The following is a 25,057-nucleotide window of genomic DNA, read 5'->3' on the forward strand; positions in this document are numbered from 1 at the left end:
CTGCCGCTTGTTTTTGTAAATAAAGTTTTATTGGAACACAGCCAGGCCCATTTGTTTACATGTTGTGTGTGGCTGCTTTCCCCTATAGCAGCAGAGTTGAATAGTTGTGACAGAGACCATATGGCCCATAAAGCCAAAACCATTTACTATCTGGCTCTTCACGGAAAAAGTTTGCCAACTGCTGATCTAGACAGTAATCTTCAATGGCCGCTAAAGCCATTAGGTGAGGCGCTGCTGAGTGCAGGAGGGCTCCAGGTAGAATGAATAGCATGTGCAAAGCTCGGGGTTGTAAGTGAGCAAGTTGTCCCTGGTACCTTGTTATGAGTAGACCACTGAATTAATGTAACACACATTTTGGCAATGAGGTAGACAGGAAAGGCCTGTCTGGACTTCATCCTGTAGGCCAGGAGGCCATAGGCATATTTGTAAACAAGGAAGGATATGAGATTTGTTTGGTAGAGGAAGAATTGGGTGGAGGAGGAGGTATAGGGAGGCAGAAGTGGGGAGAGCGATTAGGCTCGTTCAAGAGTATGAGTGAAATAACTGCTTCAGTTAAGGCAGGGAGACGGGGGAACCCTGGGGTGGCACAGTAAGAGAGTGCACCAGGGAACCCAGGAATGGCTAGAGAAAAAATCCAAATGTCATTTAAGTGATTTTAAAGAACCTAGGATCTTTAAAGTTCTGCTTGTAGACAAAATGGAAACTGATCTTCAGGTGATTTTTTTGTAAGGTATTAATAATATTTCAGCATCTCTTAACCTGTGTTCTGACTACATAATAAGCTATTGCGTTGTTTTCATCATTGATAAAAGACATCCAATCAATTAAAAAAAGAAAGTGTGTAGATTTTTTAAAAATAATGAACAAGTTTTCTTTCTTTTCTTTTCTTTTTTTTTTTTTTGAGACAGAGTCTCGCTCTCACCCTCCTGGGTAGAGTACAGTGGTGTCATTGTAGCTCACTGCAACCTCAAACTACTGAGCTCAAGGGATCCTCTTGCCTTCGCCTCCCAGAGTGCTGGGATTATAGGCATGAGCCACCGCAGAACAAGTTTTCTTAAGTGTGTAGATTTTTCTTAGCTTCAGGCAAGTGATGCATATTGACCAAAACTAGCCATTGCCTCTAAAATGCTCAGGCAGGTTTCTTTCCAAAATTCACTGAAGCTATATAAATGTTCCAAGAAATAATAAAATGGTAAAGTCTATAACTTATTTATTTGATACTATAGTGGTAGCCTGGTAGTCTTCCAAATTGCTTATTATCATGGAACAAATTTTTTCCTGAATTCCTACATAACCCCAAATCACTGTTAAAAGCATTTTATGTGCTAAATTCAAACTCTCTTACTTTTTCCATGATTATACATATGAAGAAAATCTCTTTACCGAATCAATTTTAGATATTTAATATTACCTTCTGAATAGTTCTTATATAGGGAATTATTATAAAAGCCAACAGAATTTACAGGATAGATTCAGCATTTATTTTAGTTTCCCTTTCAGAGTAGTGCTGAGGACCAAATAAGGTAATGAAAATAAAATGCATGAGGCAGTCCTCAACAAGTCACACCGTAAAGACAATATGGACAGATTTCTCTAACCTCTAGGTAGGCTGAGATAGGGGGATAATTGTTGTTTTTTCCCAAACTTTAATACTCTTGTGTGTAATAGTGTTGTTGATCTTTCATTAGTTAACATTTTATTAACCTACTTTCTAGTTAAATTGTATCATGATTATTTCATGACTTTTGTTATGTTTATTAAATGATATTTTGTACTTTGACTCCCTAGAAAAGTCAGAGGGTCCTTAAAGATTTGTTCAAAATCAGTGATTTTTGAACCGGATGCAATATCCCAGCCCATCATTAAGGTAAACATATTCTAAATGTGAACAAAGATGTTCCAATTTTTGTGTACATTTTACATTTGCTTATTTTTATAAATATTTTTCTCACAATTTTATCCAGATTCCTTTGAGAGATTGTATAAATATAGGAAAACATGGAGAAAATGGAGCCAGTAGACACTTTGCAAAGTATGTGATTTTCACTTACTGTTTAATTTTACTTCAGCCAAAAAACTATATATATTTAATGACTTTTATCTATATTTTAGGGCAAAATCTGGGGAGATTTCACTCATTTTCAATCAGGTAAGAAGCACATAATAAATTTTTTTTAGATCGTGAATGAACATTTATATATTTATATTTTTTAGTATGATGAAATTATTTGTAGAAATAGCAAATGAAGGCTATTGGAATAGATATTTAAATACTTTTAAAATCTAATCATTGAGAAATACGTTTGTCTAAAGATGGGATCCCTAATGGAATCCTTAATGTCTACTAAGCGTGTGGTCTGTGCGGCTTGTGGTTCCATCCTCGGGAGCTCAGGAGTGTGTGAGGGTTGCGATGAAGACTCCTAGTTGTTTAGAAGATGAGAGGCCAGCACCAAACTACTTAGACAGCCTCAGGGACAACCACGCAACGACTGGGGATCACTAGTCCTGTATCATTATGTCTCTTGGGATCATGACCTTTTGTTAATTCAAAATCTGTACTGCATACATTTCTGCACCCACCACTGCGCTGAGCACAGCACTGGCAATACCAGATCAGTTAAAGCACAGGTTTTCTCCTGTTGCATCATTAATTAATGTATAGATTTTTTAAAAATTGTAAATAAGAAGGGAGCAGAGGTCTTCTACCACCTTCTTTTGGCTCTGGATTTCACCTTTTTCACCTTTAAAATGAAAGAGTGAGCCTTCACTCTCTGCAGAGCCCTCGTTCCTTGAGGTGTTCCGAGAAAAATTATTCTGGGTTCAAGGAAATGTAGGAAAAGCTGTGGGAAACAAAGACACACAGATTTCTTGCCTTCAGGACTCGGCCTAAAGCCCCTGCCATACGGCAGTGCATGGAGATTCTCTAGGTGACTGGTGAGGAGGAGAGAGGGCTCCCAGCACTGTTTGGATCACTGAACACCTTTGTTTATGGAAACATCGTTAACAATTCTGGTCCACCCCCGTTGCCCTCATGTCTATGTTAGGATTCTACTTCATAACCTTGTTCTAAAAAGTCCGTATCTTGAAAGGAAGAGGTAATTTTTCAGTTGGAAGTAGGTTTTTCATTATAAAATTATAGATTTCAGTTATTTTAGTAAAATTTTAATAACTTTGGGCTTAGAAATAAAGCCCTAAAATCCTTCCACCTACTTTTAATAGTTAGTTGAAAAGGTCTCATGTCAAACCAATTCAAATTCAGCTTAACACCACGGGTACCTAGACACAAGCTACTCTTTCAAATATTGTTTTAAGCTTCCCATATCAAGTATACAACCAGGCAACTTTTATGTGTTTTGATTACTTAGTAGGTCACAAGGTCTCAGAAATGTGTTATGGTGCTTTACATTTAAAGAGTTTTGCTTCTGGATCTTCTGTTGCTGCTAGAATAAAGAGAGAGCTGTGTGTGTGTGTGTGTGTGTGTGTGTGTGTGTGTGTGTTAGTGATAATTTTAACCCATGCATTGAATAAGTATTCTATTCAAGGCTCTGGAGATACAGGGAAAAACAAAACATCAAAGCCTCTCTCCCTGGTCTTTAGTTTTCAATAGGGGAGAGAAACAATAAACAAATATCTCCTCTAATGTCAGGTAGTGATAAATGCTATGAAGAAAATGAAAGCAGGACAGAAGGATAGAAAACAATAAGGAATATTACCATGCTGCTCCAGGTGGAGTGGTTAGGGTTGCCTTGCTGAGAAGGTACCACTGGACAAGAGACTCAGAGGGCATGAGGAAGTGAGCCCTGCGATTATTTAAGCGTTGGAGGTGGGGAGAGACGCACTTCCCCAGGTGGGTGTGTCCTCCACGGGTGGAAGGCGCAGGAGGGTGAGTGCACCTGCGGCGTGGGAGTCAAGGAGAGTGTTCAAAGGGAGGCTGGAGCAGGGGCAGGGACCATGTCATGAAGGGCCTTGCAAGCCACAGTGAGGATTTAGAATAAAGCACAGAGAGAATCCATGGAGAGCCGAAAGACAAGGTGCACATCTGATTTGTATGTATTTATAAATCTTTCTGGAGGCTTGGTAGAGAACATGCTGTATGGGGGCACCAGTGGAAGTCAGGAGGTCCTTTGGGGCCTTCCAGAAACCCAGGTGTTTTGGACCAGGATGGTGAGAGGTGGTCATTGCCCAGATATATTCTGAAGAAGAACCTACCAGATGTGCTGCTGGGTTAGTTGCAGGAAATAAAGGAGAACAATCAGTCAGGACTGACTCCAGCGAGGTGGACAGGAATGCCTTTTATTGCGATAAAGCAGCCTGGGAAGGAGCAGGCTTGGTTTAGAATGTGGGGTTTAAGAAGCCTGGCAGACCTCCGGGAGACGCCCAGCAGTCATAAGGATGTGTTCATCTGGGTTTCAGCGAGGAGGCTGAGGCTAAAAAGATAAACTGCGGAGTTGGAAGTTTCCAGAGCCTTTTTAAGGCCTTGGGGCTAGATGAGATTTCCCAAGGACTGAGTGTGGACAGAGGGGTCTGGTGACTAAGACCCTGCAGCTTTCTAACATAAGAGGTTGGGAAAACAGCCGGGTCCAGAAGCAGACAGAAGGGGCAGCCAGTGAGGTTGGAGAGAACCAGGAGCAGGTGTCTGGGAAGCCACATGGAAAACTGCTTCAGGAAGAGCTATCAGCTCCGTTACTTGCTCTGAGAAAGAGAGTCAAGGAAGACTTGAGAATTGATTATTGGATTTGGTGATGTGAAGATCTTGTGCACTTTGAGTCACCATCTGAGGAGGGTTCCAATAGCATGGCAGGGATGGAAACCTGTCATGGGCCCAAGAAAATGTACAGACAGCTCTTGCGAAGAGTTTTGCCACAAAAAGGAACAGAGAAATGGCAAAAGGAGGATGTGAGACCAAGGGGAAGTGTGTGTATGTGTGTGTGTGTATGTGTGTGTGTATATGGTGGGGGTAGTGGTTATCTGTGGTTTGTTTGAAATGGGACGGGATGCAATGTATAATTCTAGGAGCAAAGTGTTTGAGTAGCTGACAGATGAGGGAGGGCCCACATTCTGTGCCCTATTAGAGAGGCTGGCCTTTGAGGGCCAGGCAGACCCCCCATTGTTATGAAGGAAAGGCAGGGATGAGGGTGCAGGTGTGAGGAGCCTGATGCCTCTGGTGGATTGTGTTGCTAGTTTCACTGGTTGTTAATATCAAGTATGAGGACAGGTGGCCTGGTGCATGTGAAAGCACCATGTGCCCAGATCACCTCTAGGGAAGAGATGTCTCTTTATGTTAATGAACGTATTTTATACCACAGTAAATTTGTTTTGCCCATTTCTTAGAAAATCAGTGCTTAGATTAGCTTCCTTCCTCTGTCTACTTGGTCACTTGGTACAAGTGATGACCTTCATAAAACATCTTAGAGATTTATTCAGTGATTGTTGCTATCTTGTTGCCTGGATGCGTCTCTTTTTAGTTTAATATTTTTTGGTTTAACAGCAGAACTTTAATACTAATATTAATGCAAGTACTTTTGGAAATAGAGATTATGTAACAATAATTTAAAATGTTGGATTTATAATATCCTAATTTATAGTTACTCTTTACAATGAAATATTTTAGTCATTATTTTACTAGAATTGATTTGTCTTCCTCAGGTATATTTCATTAAAGAACATAATGTTGTGGCACCATATAAAATAGAAAGGGTAAGTAAAGTTTTTCATGTATTCCTAGGAATTTATATAGTAGTTCTGAGCAATAAGATTTTGCAACTCTATTAAGATTTTTAATTAAATATAATAATAATGGGTCTTTAAAAGCTTATTACCTAGCAGTTATAACAAAATTACTCAGGGGAGCCATAGACTTTAGTCCAAGAGAATTCAATTAACTTTTGACTTAAAGAAAAAAATGTTACTAATAGGAAAAAAAAAAAAAAACCCTTAAATGATTAGATTAGAAATTGAAATCAGAATATGAATCATTTCTAAGTTTATTTACTGGGTATTACTGAGAATTTTTTCTCCAGTATATTACTAAAAATTTATTTCAAATAATAATTTGTAAGTACCCTTAATTAGATAGAATCCATGAGGGAAGTTGATTACAATGTCTGGTTCCCCAGGACCTTTCAAGTAAACATAGACATTTCATTTAACCATTCTGTGCTTTAATTCTTTATGCTTCAGCTTAATATACAGTAAAGGGATAGCTCCTACTAAAAGAGTTTTTATAGGACCTAGGGACAGGGCTAGTGCTTCTTATAACAATGCCACTGTGAATTAGGAAAAGCCACCCTTTCTGGGCAAATATAGACTGAATCTCATTCCCAGTTGCAGGTCAGCCTATAGTGTTTTAGCCAGCTGTTTATGGAATGCACAGACTGTATATGCAGTGGCCTTTGGGTTTTATGGACAAGAAACACTTGCATCTTCTGATTTGTCAGAATGTATAAATACTGAGATTTAATTACTCTGTGGTGTTATTGGCATATTGGGCAGAGCAGTTTTTCAGTGTGTGGGGCAGACCCTTATATTAAAGCCTCTTCCCAACTACTAAGTGCCTCTAGTACACTGCTCCCCCTGTTGTTACAATACCTCCACACATGGACTAAAGACCCTGGGAGTGATGGGACGCACTCCTCCCCCCGCCGAGTGGAGAACCACTGTGTGGGGTGATCTCCCTCTAAAGGCTCTCCCAAGACCCAACTGAAGCGCAAAGCTGCACATGGTCTATTGAAAAATAGACCTGGCCTTTATGTGAAAGGAAATAAGAATGAGGTGTCTAAGCAAAGAAAAACTCTTTTGTTCCAATATGAATTAGAATACCAAAGGATTCTCAGATTAAAAATTAAAAAGGAGGGGAGTGACAACAGAAAGATGCCAAAATAGGAACCCAAGTCCCTCCTTCCTCCTATGAAGACACTGATTCAACAACACACAGACCCATTCCCTTTGTGAGAAATCCAGAAACCAGTTAAGAAGACCTTGTACCACAAGTGAGCATAAAACCAACCACATCATAGGAAAACTTGTGGCACTTACTTTCATCCTTCTAGCACAGTGCCATGTGATTGGGAGGAAACTCCCAGCTTCTGGCTTCTCCCTGGAGAGGGAAAAAGAAGACTGGATGATACATCTAATGTTCTGACTTTTCAGGAGGGGTGCCTGAGGGACTGGCTTCTGTCTCACCTGTCTCAGAGTGTGGATGGAACCCCGCATACTCTAGATGCCTGGGGGCCACAGAGAAAAAATTGCCGGTAGCATGCTGCTGCTTCAGAGGACCTGTGGTACAGTAGACAGACACCAGAGAGAGCAGATAACTCCAAGCTCCTGAAAAAAAGAAAGCAGTAAATCTCTCTAATTAGGAATTTACATGCTTAAGTCTAGAGAAGAGAGATCCACAGCAAAGATTTGAGAGGTCTCCAGCATCTCTACCCAGGCTGATTGGCAAAGGTCATTCTCTGTATGAAGGCAGTCTGTAGAGAAGAGACTGGGGGAAGTAACTGTTTTTTCAAATATGCTGATACCAGCATAATGTTGTGGGGAACACAGAGAATCAAGGAGAAATGGCCCAATCAAAGGAACAAAATAAATGTCCAGAAACAAACGCTAAGGAAAGGGAGGTATATGAATTACCTGACAAAGAATTCAAAATAATTAATGCTCAATGAATTCAGAAGAATTATGCATGAACAAAATGAGAATTTCAAGAACCAAACATAAATTTTGGAACTGAAGAATACAAAAACTTAACTGAAAATTTCACTAGAGGGGTTCAGAGCAGACTTGATCAAACAGAAGAAAGGACAAGAAAACTCAAAAACAGGTCATTTGAAATTATCCAATCAGAGGAGCAAAAGGTAAAAAAGGAATGAAAAAGAGCGAAGGAAGCCTAAGGGACTAATGGGATACCATCAAGTGGACCAGATACATAATAAGGGAGTCCAAGAAGGAGAAGAGAGTGAGAAAGGATCAGAAAGTGTATCTAAAGAAATAGTGGCCAAAAACTTCCCAAATCTGAAGAAGGAGATGGAGATTCAGATTTAAGAAGTCTAATGGACTCTATGTAGGAGCAATCCAAAAGATGTCCACACCAGGACATGTTATAATCAAATTGTCAGAAGTCAAAGACAGAGAGAATTTTCAAAGCAGCAAGAGAAAAGCAACTGGTTCCATATAAGCAGACTCTGATAAAACTACCAGCGGATTTTTAAGCAGAAAGTTTGCAGGTCAAAAGGGAGTTGGATGATAGATTCAAAGTGCTAAAGAAAACATAATGCCAACAAAGAATACTCTATCTGGCAAAACTGTCCTTGAGAAATGAGGGAGAGGTAAGGACTTTCCCAGATAGACAAAAACGGAGAGAATTCATGCCCATGAAACCTTCCGCTAAAGCCATTCCTGCAAGTTGAAACAAAAAGATGCTAAGGGGCAGCACAAAAGCATGTAAAAGTATAAAGCTGGCTGGTGAAGACAAAGATAGAATACTGTAGGGCTATAATGGCAGTGTGTAAATCAGTTTTAATCCTGGTATAGAAGTTAAAAGACAAAAATATAATAAAGCCTATAAATATAAATCTATGTTAATGAATACACAATACAAAAGATATAATTTAGCACATCAGTAACATAAAGGGGAGGCAGGTATGTAAAATAATAGTTTTTATATGTGATTAAAGTTGCTGTGAGCTTAAAAGAGATTATTATAACTATAAGATGTGTTATGTAAACCCCATGGTAACACAGAGAAAATACTTAGAAAAGATACACAAAAGAAAATGAGGAAGGAATCAAAGGTGATAGTCTGTCACCACAGACTGTCAATGCTAAGGAAGATAATAAGAGAAGAAAACAGACAAAAGAGCTGCAAGACAGACAAAAAACAATTAAAATGGCAATAGTAAGTCCTATCAATAATTACTTTAAATGTAAATGGATTAAACTCTCCAATCAAAAAACATAGAGTAGCTGAATGGATTAAAAAAAGCCCCAAGATCCAAACCATTAATATATGCTGTCTATAAGAGACTCATATTTGGTCTAAAGTAAAAGGATTGGAAAAAAATATTCTATGTAAATGGTAACCAAGAGAGAGCAGGGCTGGCCATATTTATACCACACAAAACGGACTTTAAGTCAAAAAACTGTCACAAGAAACAAAGAAGGACCTATAATGATAAAAGGGTCAATTTACCAGAAAGATATAATAATTATGAATATATGCATTAAGGTTCTCTGGAGACACAGAACCAATAGGATGTGTGTGTGTATATATATATACCTACCTACATATATATACATATATACATGTATGGGGATATATGTGTATATGTTCATAACACACATGCATATACAGAGAGAGAGAGAGAGAGAGAGAGCGGTTTATTAAAATGAATTGACTCAAGTGATCATAGAGGCTCAGAAGTCCAGACCCAGGAGAGCTGATGGTGTAAGTTCCAGTCTGAAAGCAGAAGACCAGTATCCTAGCTTGAAGATAGACCAGCAAGAAAGAATTTTTTTCCACTTAGCCTTTTACTCTATTTAGGCCCTTGATGGATTGGATGAGGCCCACCCACATTGGGGAAGGCAATCTACTCTGTCTACTGATTCAAATGTTAATCTCATCCAGAAACACCCTCACAGATATACCCAGAAATAATGTTTAGCCAAATATTTGGGCACCCTGTGGCCCAGTCAAACTGACACATAAGATTATCCATCACAAGAAATAGCACCCAATCTCAGAGCACCTGTTATATGAAACATTGGCAGAACCGAAGGGAGAAATACATAGCAAAGCAATAGGAGTAGGAGATTCAATCCCCACTTTCAACAATGGGTAGAACATCTAGATAGAAGCTCATTAAGGAATCAGAGGTCTTGAACAACAGTGTAGACTGAATGGATCTAACAGACATATACAGAACCATACCACCCAACAGCAGCCAAATATGCTTTTTTTCTCAAGCACGTAGAGCATTCTCTAGGACAGATCAGATGTTTCAAAACAAGTCTTAACAAATTTAAGAAGACTTAAATCATATCATGTATCTTTTTTGACTACAGTAGAGTGAAACTAGAAATCAATAGCAGAAGGAAAACTGGAAAATTCACAGATATGTCAAAGAAGAAATGGGGTCAAATGGGTCAAAGAAGAAATCAAAAGAGAAATTGGAAAATATCTTGAGGCAAACAAAAATGAAAACAATATAATAAAACTTAGGTGATACAGCAAAAGCAGTATTAAGAGGGAAATTGATAAACGCCTACATTAAAAAAAAAGAAGAAAGATCTCAAATAAGAATCCTAACTCTATAGCTCAAGGAATTAGAATAAGAAGAGCAAACTAAGTCCAAAGTTAGCAGAAGGAAGGAAATAGTAAGTACGGCAGTAAATCATATGGACTTGCTGGGCGGCAGCTATCACGCAGAAACATGTAGGATCTAGCAGGTGCTTAATGGTCTTAATGACGTGCTGCGTCTCTTCCTGTGTTTTGATATATTCCTCTTTTTGTTAGGGCAAAATGGAATATGTCTTCGAATTAGATGTTTCAGGGAAGGTAGAAGACGTTGTGGAGACGTTGCTTCAGGTAAGCCAGTGACTTCTCAGGCACTCACTGGGCAGAGAATTCAAAGCAAACTGAGGCAGAAAGTTTTTATAAATTTCATATTTATAGGTCTTACTTAAACCATCATCTCTTTTCCAGATATGTAGCAGATTTACTTCAATATGTTGACTTTGAGAACTATATATTAGGAAGAAGCCATAGGTATAGCAGAAATAATCTTGATTGCTACTAAGTAATAGGATGATTGCTGTTTTTCTTTGCTTCTAAAGAAATACTTCATTATCATCTGAGAGAAAAAATAAATTCATGTGTATTTATGATATTGTAGCTTCACAGAGCATCCTGCCTCGACAAGCTGGGCGACCAAACTGCCATGGTGAGTTTTTCTAACCATGTGTGTCTTTGGTTGTGAATTAACTTGTATTGATATTTTACTTATAAATACTTACATCCGTACTTTTTAAATGGTCTGTTTTAATAGATAACAGCCATTTTGCAGTCACGTTTGGCCAGGACATCATTCGACAAAAACAGGTAAGTTTTTAATGATCTTGTTTCCTGATTGGAAAGGCGGTGGATGTCTTCGTCTCTGTGCCTCAGCAAGCATGTCCAAAACTGGCATTGTCAACATCGGCCTCACCCGAAACCTGCTTTTCTCAGGGAATGGCCCAGCCTCAGTGCAGGAGAAATCTCGGGGGCTTTTTTGACTCTTTTGCATCCTGACTTCCGTCAGCCAGCAGGGCCTGTCTTTGTCTTCACACTGTCCCTCATTTCTCTCCACCTCCCCGACCCACCCAGAAAGCGGTCCCAGCTTTCAGCTCGTCTGGCTGACTTCAGTCTTTCCTTCTCCATCCTCTTCTCTCCCCGTACCTAATGTCCTTTTAAAATACGCTCTTTCTAAAGAACATATTTAATCACAGCACGAGCCTTTTAAAATTCTTCAAGACTCCCGTTGCCTTCAGGATAAAGTCTAAGCGCCGTATCACACAAGACTCTCACATGCTGGGTCTGGCTGCTTCCAGTCGCTGGCTCTTGTTTTCTGTGCTCTAGTTATTTGCATTTTCTGCAGTTTCTCTTGTGCCACGTGCGCTCTCACCTCTGAACCTTTGTTCATGTTCCTTTTGCTTAGAAAACTCATCTTCCTTCTCTTTTGCTGGCTAACTCTTACTAATTCTTTCAGCTTAGCTCTCGGTTCTTCTAGAAAGTCTTCCCTAAGCTTTCAAGTTGTCCTAAGTACTTTCTTATGGTGCCCCATAGGGACCAAGAGAATACACTCTTACTGTTCTAATGGTTTTTTCATTGATTTTCTTGGCTTTCTAACTATCCAATGTATTTTCTGTAAAAATGATAGCTTTATACTTTCATATTATCTTGTTTTCTTACTTGTATCTTGCCTTATATTTAGTAGATTTTGTTATATTAAGAGTATTTGGGCTATTGGTCTGTATCTTCATCATGTTAATTACTATACCTTTATGGTAACTATTGATACCTGGTAGTGCAGAGCCCCAGATGTTAATTTCCTTTTTACTTATGTCTGTACTATTCTTGGCATATAGAATTTAGAATTCTAATTTAGAATCTAAATTTAGAATCAGCTTATCAGTTTCCATAAAAGAAAGCCTGCTGGGATTTTGATTGCAATTATAGCAAATCTATAGTTTTCTCTCTATTTATTTAGATCTTTAATATCTTCCTTATGATTTTCTTCATAAAGGTCTTTCCTGTCTTATGTTAGATTTATTCTAAGTATTTCACATCTCTGATGGTATTGTAAATGGTATGTTATTAAAAATTTCATTTTCTGTTTATTGTTGATATATAGAATGCAATAGATTTTTATATACTCATTTTGTTTTCAACAACCCTATAAAACTCTGTGACCAATTCCATTAACTTTACATTTAGATTCTTTATATGTGCAAAATCTTATCTATGAAATATTTGCAAGTCTCTATTCACTAACTTTTTTTTTTTTAGATTTTTGCATTTAGTAATCATTCATGCTTAGGACAAAGTACAAAGTATTGGTTGAATAGATTCATTCATTTATGGATTATTATGTGCTAGGCTTTTGCTAGAAGCTTATGTTTATAAATGAGATTAGTTTGTAATATTCTATTTTATTGCTGTCTTTGTGAAATTCGGGAATCAGTTATCCTGACCTTTGCCCTACATCTTAACGTGTTAAAGAACTTGCCAGTAAAGCCATCTGTCCAGTAATGTGTTTTTTGTGTGTATATTTAATTCTTTTTCTGTTTCACTATATAGCATTAATTTTCTTTCCATGTTTATACTGGCAGCATATATTAGGTAAGTGAATTGCTGAGGGAAGAATGGTTTCCATTTTAGAAAGGAAAAGAAATAAATAAGAAGAATTAGCTTCTTCTGACCTACTTAGAATGCATCATTTTTCTAAGTAGTGATTTAGGCTTGAATTCTGAATTTCAGCATGGCATTCATGTAAAAAGTGGTTCACTATGAAACTTTTAGTTTAGCTAATCTCTGAAGTGTTAGGCTGAAGAATTTGGGAGAGAAATTTTTGCAGTAATAAATGAAATATTCTAGTATTGTGTACTTCCTCTAAAAGAAAGAAGGGAAATTTTGCTAAGATAAGCTTTCATCACATTCCTGAGGAGATGCTGTTTTGTTGAAGGAATATAAGAATAACTATATTTATTTTTTCCTACTTTTTATGTTGGAAATTTTTAAATCCTCACAAGTTGATAGAAGATAATGAATGCAGATACCCTATGATTCACTAGGTGTTAATTTAAAATTTTCCAAATTTGCTTTTGATCTTGTATCATTCATGTGCTCTGTGTGTGTATATGGCTTGTATGTATAAATATGTATATGTACATATGTCAATGTATTATATATAAAAAATATATGTGTATAATTTTTTTCTGAACCATTTGGAACTAAATTCCAAGACATCATGACACTTCCCCCATGAGTACTTTGGCATGTGTTTATTGAAAGGATCTTCTCCTCCATTCCTTGACACCATTATCATACTCAATTAGCAATAATTCCATATATCATCTCGTACATAGCTCCATATTCAAATTTCCTCATTTGTACCCCAAAATGTCTTTATTTGGAATAATTTTAGATTTAAAGAAAAGATAGCAGCAAGTACAGAGTTCTCTTCACCCGTCACTCAGAATGCTCATTGTTACATGTTTAATACGTAGATGCTGCCATCTTTCGTTGGCTATATTCCTAGATATTTGATTGTTTCATGCTATTAAAAATTCATTTTCCAATTATTTATTACTAAAATATAGAAATACAGTTCATTTTTTTTAGGTTGACCTTGTATTCTATGACTTTTCCAAATTCACTCATAGTCCTAGAGGGTTTTTTGTAGATTCCATAGAATTTTCATGTACATAATAATTCAATCTGTGAATAATGAGTTTCACAGAAACCCCCATGGCTTTTGTTTTCTATTTCTTGCCTCATTGCACTGTTTTATTAATAGATGTGGTGGGAATGGACATCCCTGCCTTAGTCTTGATCTTATAGGAAAAAGTTTTAATATTTCATGTTTAAAAAATGATGCTAACTGTAGAATTTTCATAGATGCCCTTTAACAGAATAAGGAAGTTCCTATTTTTAGTTTGCTGAGAATTTTTTTCAATAATAGGCGCAGAATTTTGTCAAGTACTTTTTCTGCATTTATTGACGTGATCATATTTTTTCCTTTATTCTCTTAATATTATTAATTATATTGATTGATTTTTTTTAATGTTAAAGCAACCTTGTATTCATGGAATAAATCTAATTTGAGATCCTGATACATTATCCTTTCTATATATTGCTGGATTTGCTTTGCCAGTATTTTGTTAAGTATTTTTGCATCTATATTTATGAGGGATATTGCTTTGTAATTCTCTTGTAATGTATTTGTCAGGTGTGGCACAGGGTTATGCTGACCTCATAAAATGAATTTAAAGGTCTTTCTTTATGCCCTGTTTTCAGAGTTTGTGTAGGGTCCGTGCCATTTCGTCCTTAAATTTTTAATAGAATTTATTGATGAAGCCTTTTAGGGCTGACATGTTCTTTGGGATTCAATTTATTGATTAGACATAAGGCTATTTAATTTGTCTGTTTCTTCTTGTGTCTGACTGGTAAGTTGTGTATTTCAAAAAATTTTTCCATTTTATCTAAGTTGTCAGATTTATTGGAATGAAGTTGTTACTTACTCTCCTTTTAATGCCAGTAGGATCTTTGACCCCTCATAAATTCCTTATATTGATACTTTGTGCTTTCTCTTCTTTTTTTTCTTTATTAGTATTGCTAGGGGCTTAGCAATTTTATTAACTTTTCAAATAACCAAATTTTGACTTTGTTGGTATTTCTCTATGTTTCCATTTTATTTATGGGTGATTTCCACATTTACATTTTCTTTCCTTTAGCTTTGGGTTTAACTTACTCTTTTTCTAGCTTCCTAAGAACAAAGCCTAGATCGCCAATATTATGTCTTCTTCTGTAATAGAAGTGTTTAAACTTAAAAATTTCCCTCTAAGCACTGCTTTAGCAGCCTCCTACAAATTTTGATATGTAATGTTTCATTATCTGTTATTCACTTAAAAATATTTTGTAATTTTCTTTGTTATTTCTTCTTTGATCCATAGGTTATTTAGAAGTATGTTGCTTAACTCTTATTATGCATAACTCACTATTATGTACATGAAAATTCTATGGAATCTACAAAAAACCCTTTAGGACTATGAGTGAATTTGGAAAAGTCATAGGATACAAGGTCAACCTAAAAAAAATGAACTGTATTTCTATATTTTAGTAATAAATAATTGGAAAATGAATTTTTAATAGCATGAAACAATCAAATATCTAGGAATATAGCCAACGAAAGACGGCAGCATCTACGTATTAAACATGTAACAATGAGCATTCTGAGTGACGGGTGAAGAGAACTCTGTACTTGCTGCTATCTTTTCTTTAAATCTAAAATTATTCCAAATAAAGACATTTTGGGGTACAAATGAGGAAATTTGAATGTGGAGCTATGTACGAGATGATATATGGAATTATTGCTAATTGAGTATGATAATGGTGTCAAGGAATGGAGGAGAAGATCCTTTCAATAAACGCATGCCAAAGTACTCATGGGGGAAGTGTCATGATGTCTTGGAATTTAGTTCCAAATGGTTCAGAAAAAATTATACACATATATTTTTTATATATAATACATTGACATATGTACATATACATATTTATACATACAAGTCATATACACACACAGAGCATATGAATGATACAAGATCAAAAGCAAATTTGGAAAATTTTAAATTAACACCTAGTGAATCATAGGGTGTCTGCATTCATATATTTGGGGATTTTGTAGATATCTTATTATTATTGATGTCTAATCTAATATTATCTGATCAGAGAACATATTCCATATGATTTCAGTCTTTTGATATTTATTGAGATTTGTTTTATGGGCACAGCATATGTTCTGTCTTGGTGAACGTTTTATTTTGTAAGCCCTTAAAGGAGTGCATGCTCTGTGGTGGTTGAACATAGTGCTCTATAAATGTCATTTGGGTCCAGCTGGTTGACGGTTGTTCAGAGCATACATACTTTATGGATTTTTTTTATTGTTGTTGACTTGTCCTGTGAGATACAGAGAGGAGGATGTTAAGACTTTGCTTGATGATTGTGGACTCATTATGACAATGATTCTTATTTCCGTCACTTTATGCATTGTGTATTGTCAAGCTCTATCGTTAGGTTCACATAAATTAAGATGTATGATATCTTCTTAATGAATAGATCCTTTCATCATTATGAAATATCCTTCTTTACCTGTAATACTCTTGGTCTTGATGTCTACTTTGTCTTCCTTTAATGTAGCCCCGCCAATTTTCTTACGTATTGTGATTACATGGTGTATCTTTTCCCATCCTCTTACTTTTAACCTATTTCTTTATTCTGTTTCCAAAAACACATATTTTAAATATATAGTTGAGTTTTGGTTTGTTTGTTTTTTTTTGTGATGGGATTCTCCCTCTGTTGCCTAGGCTGGAGTGCAGTGGCACAATCACAGCTCACTCCAGCCTTGAACTCCTGGGCTCCAGTGATCCTCCTGCCTCAGCCACCCAGGTAGCTGGGATTAGAGGCACTGCCACCATGCCTGGCTAATTTTTAAAAACTTTTTGTAGAGATGGGATCTCACTTTGTTGCCCAGGCTGGTCTCGAACTCCTGACCTCAAGCAATCCTCCTGCCTTGGTCTCCCAAAATCCTGGAATTATAGCTGTGAGACACTGCTCCTGGCAAGTCTTGCTTTTTATGCATTCTGACAATCTCTACCTTTTCATTGGAATGTTTAGATAATCTATAATTATATAATTTTATAGATATAATTGGTTTTAACCCCACTATCTTAATATAGTCATGCATCACTTAATGATGGGGGTATGTTGTGAGAGATGTGTTGTTTGGTGATTTTGTTGTGTGAAACATCATAGAGTTTATAGGTATATAAGGGGGATATGTTGTGCGATATGCATCGTTAGACGATTTTATTATGTGAAACATCATAGAGTTTATAGGTATATACCAACTAGCCTATTGCTCCAAGGCTACAAGCCTGTACAACATGTTACTGTACAAGTGGGATATCCCTAATCGGAAAATTTGAAATCTAAAAATGCTCTAAAATGTGGAACTTTTTGAATACTGACATGACATTCAAAGAAAATGCTCATTTTTGATCATTTTGGATTTTTTTTTTTTTTTTTTTTTTTTGAGACAGTGTCTCGCTCTATTGCCTGGTCTAGAGTGCCATGGCGTCAGCCTAGCTCACAGCAACCTCAAACTCCTGGGCTTAAGCAATCCTCCTGCCTCAGCCTTCCGAGTAGCTGGGACTACAGGCATGCGCCACCATGCCCGGCTAATTTTTTCTATATATATTTTCAGTTGTCCAGCTAATTTCTTTCTATTTTTAGTAGAGACAGGGTCTCGCTCTTGCTCAGGCTGGTCTCAAACTCCTGACCTTGAGCGATCCTCCCGCCTCGGCCTCCCGGAGTGTGGATTTTGGATTTTTGGATTAGGGATACTCAACTGGTGTAATGAAAATATTATAAAATTTGGAAAAAAAATCCGAAATCCAAAAAACTTCTGGTCCCAAGCATTTTGGAAAAGGGATACTTAACTGTACTGAATACTGTAGGCACTTGTAACACAATGGTAAGTGTTTATATATCCAAACATTGAATAGGTACAATAAAAATACAGTGTTATGACCTTATGGGACCTCTATAGTATATGCAGTGTCATTGACCTAAGTGCCATTATGTGGCGCGTGACTGTATTTGTTCTTTAGCATCTTGTTTGTTTTTTATTCCTCTTTTCCTGTCTTCTTTTGGGTAAATCTAGTATTTTTTTTGGTACTTCATTTTATCACTCCATTGACTTTTTAGCAGTACCACGTTGTATTATTCTTAGTGTTCAGTCTGAGATTACGATATGCACCATGTACCAGTGTACCTTCAGATACTATAATATTTTACACTACAGCAATGCAAGAACCACACTCCAGTGCATTTCCATTTATCTCTCCTGTCCATTGTGATCTTGTCTTATATTTAATTTCTACACATGGTGTAAAACTCACAACACAGCATTCTTATTTGTGCTTTAAAAAAGTCAAAAGCTTTTTAAAGAATTTAGATATGTACACATTTGTTTGTATATAAATTAAAAATACTAAAAAATAATTATTTTCTATTTATTCAGATATTTAAGTGTTTATACTTTCTAGTCTGGTCCTTTTCTTTCCTTTCTGCAGATCCAGTGTTTCATCTGGTATCATTTCTCTTCCTTCTGAAAAACTCACTATACCATTTTTTGTAATGCAGATCTGTTAGAGATAATTCTCTCAGCTTTGTCTGTCTGAAAAGATCTTTATTTCACCTTCATTTTTGCAGGGTATTTTTCGATACAGAATTCCAGGTTGACAGATGTTTTCACCACTTTAAAGATTTTCATTCCATTGTTTCTTGTGAAAAGTCACATGATTTGTATTGTTAACTATGTATAAGGTGTAGTTTTCTTTGTGCTTATCCTGCTTAAGGGTTTGAGAATGTATAACAGGAAAAAGTAAACCATTTTTTTCTACTATGCTCAACACAGCAGTGACCAGATGTGTGGGATTTTTTCCCACACCAAGCAATTCTCTGACACCAGCTGGGTATTCTATTATACAGTTGAAATCAATTCTGACACTATCTGCCGAAAGTTAGCACAGACCCACAGTTTAAGAGCTCAGTCCCACCAGCCTGAGCAAGAGCAAGATCCCGTCTATACTAAAAATAGAAAGAAATTAGCTGGACAACTAAAAATATATAGAAAAAAAATTAGCCGGGCATGGTGGTGCATGCCTGTAGTCCCAGCTACTTGGGAGGCTGAGGCAGAAAGATCGCTTGAGCCCAGGAGTTTGAGGTTGCTGTGAGCTAGGCTGATGCCACAGCACTCTAGCCTGGGCAACAGAGCAAGACTCTGTCTCAAAAAAAAAAAAAAAAAAGAGCTCAGTCCCACAAGATGCCCCACTTCAGATGCCAGTCAGAAATTCAGGTTGTCAACCTGTGCTTCCTCACTTCCTACCAACTGGCTATAAATCAGAGGTTCCCACAACCCCCTCTTTGGGTTTGATCATTTGCTAGGATGGCTCACAGAACTCAGGGATACACTTACTTATGTTTACCAGTTTATTATATTAATAAGGGATATGATAAAGGAGGCAGATGAACAGCCAGATGAAGACATACATAGGGTGAGGCCAGAAAGAGTTCCAAGCATAGGAGCTTCTGTCTCCATGGAATTAGAGTTTGCCTGGCTGTAACCTGGAAGCTCTCCAAACCTCATAGTTTATGGATTTTTATGGAGGCTTCAGCACATAGACATAATCACTTATTAAGTCAGTCTCCAGCCTCTCTCCCCTTTCCTGAAGATGGGCTGGGAGGTGAAAGTGCCAAGTCTCTAATCATGGCTTGGTCTTTCTGGTGACCAGTGATGGGTCCCCATCCAGGAGCCCATTAGGAATCTCCTCATTACAACAAAAGATGCTCCTGTCACCCAGGAAATTCCAAGGCATTAGGAGCTCTGTGTTAGAACTGGGACCAAAGACCAAATATTGTACCTAGCACCCCATCACTCAGGAAATACAAGAGTTTTAGGAGCTATGTGCCAGGAATTGGGATCAGAGACCAAACACATATTTTTTAATATTTCACACAGAGTTTCAGAATAACATGAATCTGTGAGCTGATGTCCCCCCATCAGTTCTCAGCCATGCTCTCTTCAGTATTTCTTCTGTCCTATTTTCTGTCTTTTATAGCTCAAGGTATACTTATGTTAGTGCATTTTATATATTTCCTCAGGTCTCAGATACATCGTCCTGTATTTTTTTTTCACTTTTTTTCTCTTTTTGTTTTAATTAGGACATTTTTTATTGACCTGTTTTCAACTTTGCTGGGCCTTTCCTCTACTGTGTCCAGTCTGTTCTTAAGATTATTTAATTAATTCTTTATTTCTGATACCAGATTTTTATTTCTATATTTCCTTTTGGTTCATTTGCATATTATAGTTTCTCTTTCTCTGCTGAAGTTCCCTATCTCTTCACCTGTGTTGTCCGTCTTTTGCTCTAGATCCTTTAGCGTATTTATTATAGTTATCTTACAGTCTCCTGATGGATCTAACATCCGGGTCACCTTCTATTGTGTCTTTTCTTTCTTGAGCATGGGGCATATTTTCTTGCTTCTTTGTGTGTATTGTAATTTCTTATTATATGCTGAACAGTTTGCTTAAAAAGGAGGTATAGAGACTGAACTAAATAATACTTACCTCCAGAAGTGGTCATGCCCACCCTTATTCTATGAGGCTGCTTGTAGTTGGGGGGCTGTGTTAGTTGAATCTGTGATTGGGCTGGATTAAGACTTTGTTGCAGCGATGGTTAAATTCAAGACCGCACTGCCTGCAGCTCCGTTGAGGAAGGGCTCAAGACTTTCTCTTCCGTGGGACTTTGGATCTGAGCACTTGAAGGATTCTGGAGGTATCTTTGTGCTTTGCAGCTCAGCCACCAGCTTTCTGAACCGGAGCAAAGTCTCTTGCATTCCACCCCAGTCATCAGCGTGTTTGCATCTCTGGGCAGCTTTCATTACTCTCCAGGCCTTACTCTGGGTTTCTGCTTCCCGGAAGCTCTCTCATCATCCTGCACCCTTACCTCCTCGGTTGTTGATCTCTTCTTTCCTTTTTGCAATTATGTTCATTTCGGTTTCTCTGCATCCTCGGCTTTCCAGCGGGTTTGAAGAAACCATGAGGATTGTTCAGCTTATCCAGCTGGTTCTGGTTATTAGGGTGAGAGCCAGGAGGGTCGCCTTTGGCTTTGCCATCCTGACTTGACCTGGAAGTCTGCACCTGTACATTTTGTCCTGTTACTCATAAAGAGATTTATTTTTAACCCAATTACTTAACTAAGTAATTGCCTTAAAATTTAGATGATTTGGTTGTTTTACCCTAATTTTTTAAAAATTAGTAAAGCAGAAAGAGAATGTATTTTTTTGATTAAATATTTTAGCAGTAGGTAGTGGGTAGATTATCTTTGATTTTACTAGAGTAAATCCACAAAAGAATGTATTTTTGGACTGACATTCAAATAATTATAATTATGTAGTCATAGCCTTATAAAGTGTGGAGTGAAATAAATGCCACCTTTGCCAAAATGGTTTATAGGTCTATAAAAATGGGTCTTAATGACACAAATATAGAAAATTATGTTTATGTAAGAATAGTTTCAAGGCTGATTTATTTTGGGAGGAATAAGAGTTCAGCTAAACGGTTATTTGGTATTATTCATTTGTCTACTTTTGCTTCTGTGATACATAATCTCATCTATTTTTTTATAAAAAAACTTGAGTTTTCATTATGCCATTTAAAAGAATGTCAGTTTTATCTCAGCAACCAATTTATATTACTATTTTTCTGATATTAAATATGATATTTAGACAAATATCATTCAAAGTCACCCGGTAGCTCCCTTAAGGTAAACTTAGAAAGTAGATCAGTTTCTTATTTTTCTTACTTTTGCTGAAAAATACATTTTCAGATTCCAAAGTGTTTCAGAAAAGCTGCACATGGAATGCAAAGCAGAAATGGTGACGCCTCTGGTGACAAATCCTGGACACGTGTGCATCACGGACACAAACCTGTACTTTCAACCTCTCAATGGGTACCCGGTGCGTAGACTACGGGGTCAGGTGGAGAGCCGCCTCCGTCCCTGAGCTCTCTTTCCAGAGCTTGGCTTCACAATCCTAGTAGCCTCGCATTTTGGTGAGGATCAAAATCACTTGCTCCACCCCCACCCACCCCCACCAGCATCTGTGTATTCTCCAGACTCCCTGTGTAATCCTGACACATGGTCACCGAGTTTGAGTTCCTCCTGTAAATTTGCAGTCATTTGTGGGGCACTTGCTCCCAGTGTTGTGGAAAGAAACCCAGCCCCCTCCCAGTTATATTATAGTAAAGGATCGGTAGAGATCGAGACCTTTCCACTAGGAAGCACATCTGGAAGAGACCAATGAAATGTACTATGATTAATAAGAAATAGATATTTTCTGTGTATTTGCTTATATGTACATACAAGTTGGTATTTCTAGTTTTTCCTTAATTATAAACAAAATCTGCAGATCTAAATTTTTCTTGCAGAAGCACTATGAGCTAGATCTCTCTCGGCTAGTGCAGAGGTGTGTGCAGAGACGCTGCAGTCTGGCAGCCGCGGGGCTCCCAGGACCTTGGGAACAGTCTTCTCTTCCACAATGACAGTACACTTACTAGGCCAGAAAGTACAGATAAACTCAGCTTTCTACACTAAAACGTGTAAAGATTTGTTGCTTATCTAGATCTGGCCCCTTTTTAGCATCCATTAAAAGAACAGAAATCCTAATACATCCTGGTAGTGCGGATGGGCCATTTGGCAGGGCAGCTCAAGGAGTGTTTTCTGCCAAAGAAAGTTGCACCCTGGGAATTCTCCAGGCTGGTCATTGTGTGGCACTAAAACACGTACTATCCCGAGTGAAAGATGATGCTATAATGACTGTGTCCACTAGGTGGTGGGGCACACTTGCCAAGTTTCCAGTGGACGCTGCAAATTTCTGTAATTCTCAAGTAGTGCAATAAATTGGTTTGGCTCCTACTGTTACTATTGCTTGGGTCAGAAACTTTTAGAAAAATGTTTATGTGTCATAGCTTCAGGATCCCTAGGTGAGAACTTACCTCTTCCCAATCTCTGGGCCAGGGTCCTTGACCAGCAGTGCCCAAGACCTGACTTGGGGTCTTCAGGGCAGTTCACACTGTTGCACAGGCTGCCTCTGGGTCTGCCTCCCTCCATCCCCCAGAGCAGAACTGTGGCAGCTTTGCCTTTAGCCAGTCTCGTGCCTTGTTTATCCTCATTCCTCTCTGACCAGTATTTTAAAGCTGTAGAGAAGCAAGAAAAATTTCTTCTTTATTAAGAAAGAAAAAGTTTAGAGGCCTTGCTTTATGCTGTAGTAATTTTTGAGCCTTGATACACTGTAATTCTTAAGGAGATAAAAGACAGGATTCTAAAAAATATATGTATATCAGTACTGAACAAACTGTTGGGCTAAAAAAAAATAGAAGAAAATTCCTGAGAGGTTATCTATACCAGTCCTTTAATATTCTCCATCACCCCAGAATCTTATAATAACCTGAAAGACAGAAATGATTGCATTATCATTTTAGGGGTGCTGAATGGAGGTGGGGAGACTTGTCCAAGGTCATAAAGCTAGTGAAAAATGGCAGGGCAGAATTCAAACCAGATTCGCCTTGTTCCAAGATCTCCCTTTCCAATTGTTCATCGGGAAGGCAAGATTGGATCATTTTTTTCTTCCTTTCTGATGCTAAAGAACAACTTCTAATTGTGTTGGTATATTGGTGTTTGAGATTTGTCTTTCTACTTTTAAAGAAACCTGTGGTCCAGATAACACTCCAAGATGTCCGCCGCATTTATAAGAGGAGGCATGGCCTCATGCCCTTGGTGAGTTCCAGGGGACTTCCAGTTCTGGGTGCATGATTGTCATACCTTCTGGTTAGCCAGTAGTTTATTGACGTATAAACATGTAGGGCATGTCTGGAAAGTGCAAGTTATGTTGTGTTGTAAGCAAATGGACTCTGATTTGCTGCTCTTGCTTTCTGAGAAGTTGGAAATTGATAAAGAAATAACTCCTTTCTGTAGAGAACAGGTTCTGTTGCAAAAATGTTTTTGGCTCCAAGAGCAAGAGGGCTAGAGTGCCATTGAGTTTCTCACTCCTGTATTCTTAGAGTTTCTGGGCTTAGGCCAGAATAATGTATCCAGACCCATCCAGTGCTACTGCCACCACCAATCCCAGCAGCTACGTCACAAAGTAAAAATTGGAAGACATTACCAAATCGATTCTTCAGTGGAACTACAGTGCATTCACAGTTAACTGACACTAATTCTCCCTTTGGGCTTGGTGAGAGAGAGAAATGGACAAAATAACCATTTACATCACATGGGCCTTTCTTCCCACCATTCCCCTGAATAAGCGTATGTCCATACGTATGTTTGTCTTACATACTTACTTTATTAACCAGTCCCTGCAGGTGTGATGGTAAGGTGTTTTAATTTGACATCAATGTAAATTCATTTTTCTCCTTTGAAGATTAACCAATAACTTGGTGGTATTACAGAAGCATTGTGGAATTTTAACCACCTTATTTTTGTGTTTTTAATTTGTGAAACTTTACTATTTTGCTGCCTATTTTGCTTAAAAGGTGATCTCTCCATTTCCAGTGCTAATAGAGGCTCAAGGAAACAGATGCTATTAAAAATCTCCTCCTTTAGCTATAGAGGGGCAGTCAGAAAAAGAAGAAATTAACATTAAGTGCCTTCTATGTACCAGGCAGTTTATATATAGTATTTTATTCACTTGCCATCACAATCCCTGTGAGGTAGATGATACTGTATTTTACAGATAAAGAAATTGGAACTCCAGGAGTTAACTTCTTAAATTCCCTGGCTAGTAGGTGGTGACAGCCTGTATTTGAACCAAGGACAATGCTAGGCTTCCATCCTTTTTTTGCCTATTCCTATGCTGTCTCAGCCTTAGCAGCACCATATTCACAAAGCTCACAGTTTTCTTAAAAATAATTACAATATGTTAATTGAAGATTATTCAATTATCAGATTGTTAGGTGTACATAATTATTTAACTTATAAAAGAAAGCTAAACACTTATGTTTGAAGAAAAGATGTGAAGACATGGATCAGATACATTTGAATTTCAAAGTAATAAATTCACAAAAGCTGTCATCAATAAAAATATTCAACAGCAAAAGGGAGTTTATAAAATGTAGCTGAGACACATGTCTTTTTCTCAGAAGGCTTATAAACACAACATATATATATACACACACACATACAG

At 37.5% G+C, this 25,057-nt stretch overlaps 1 protein-coding gene across 3 annotated transcripts in view; it reads left to right on the plus strand.

The window, feature by feature from the left end:
• The window catches only part of NSMAF (neutral sphingomyelinase activation associated factor), a 61,551-nt gene that overhangs the window by 17,357 nt on the left and 19,137 nt on the right, over window positions 1-25,057 (plus strand). For all 3 annotated transcript variants that reach the window (XM_045560892.1, XM_045560890.1, XM_045560891.1), the window contains exons 3-11: window positions 1,789-1,867; window positions 1,965-2,032; window positions 2,113-2,149; window positions 5,647-5,697; window positions 10,511-10,582; window positions 10,890-10,937; window positions 11,043-11,095; window positions 21,703-21,832; window positions 23,578-23,649. In XM_045560892.1, the coding sequence (XP_045416848.1) occupies window positions 1,789-1,867; window positions 1,965-2,032; window positions 2,113-2,149; window positions 5,647-5,697; window positions 10,511-10,582; window positions 10,890-10,937; window positions 11,043-11,095; window positions 21,703-21,832; window positions 23,578-23,649 (610 nt within the window). The remainder of the gene's footprint in view (window positions 1-1,788; window positions 1,868-1,964; window positions 2,033-2,112; window positions 2,150-5,646; window positions 5,698-10,510; window positions 10,583-10,889; window positions 10,938-11,042; window positions 11,096-21,702; window positions 21,833-23,577; window positions 23,650-25,057) is intronic.

The sequence above is a fragment of the Lemur catta genome, chromosome 9, assembly GCF_020740605.2.
Source record: "Lemur catta isolate mLemCat1 chromosome 9, mLemCat1.pri, whole genome shotgun sequence".
Lineage (NCBI taxonomy): Eukaryota > Metazoa > Chordata > Mammalia > Primates > Lemuridae > Lemur > Lemur catta.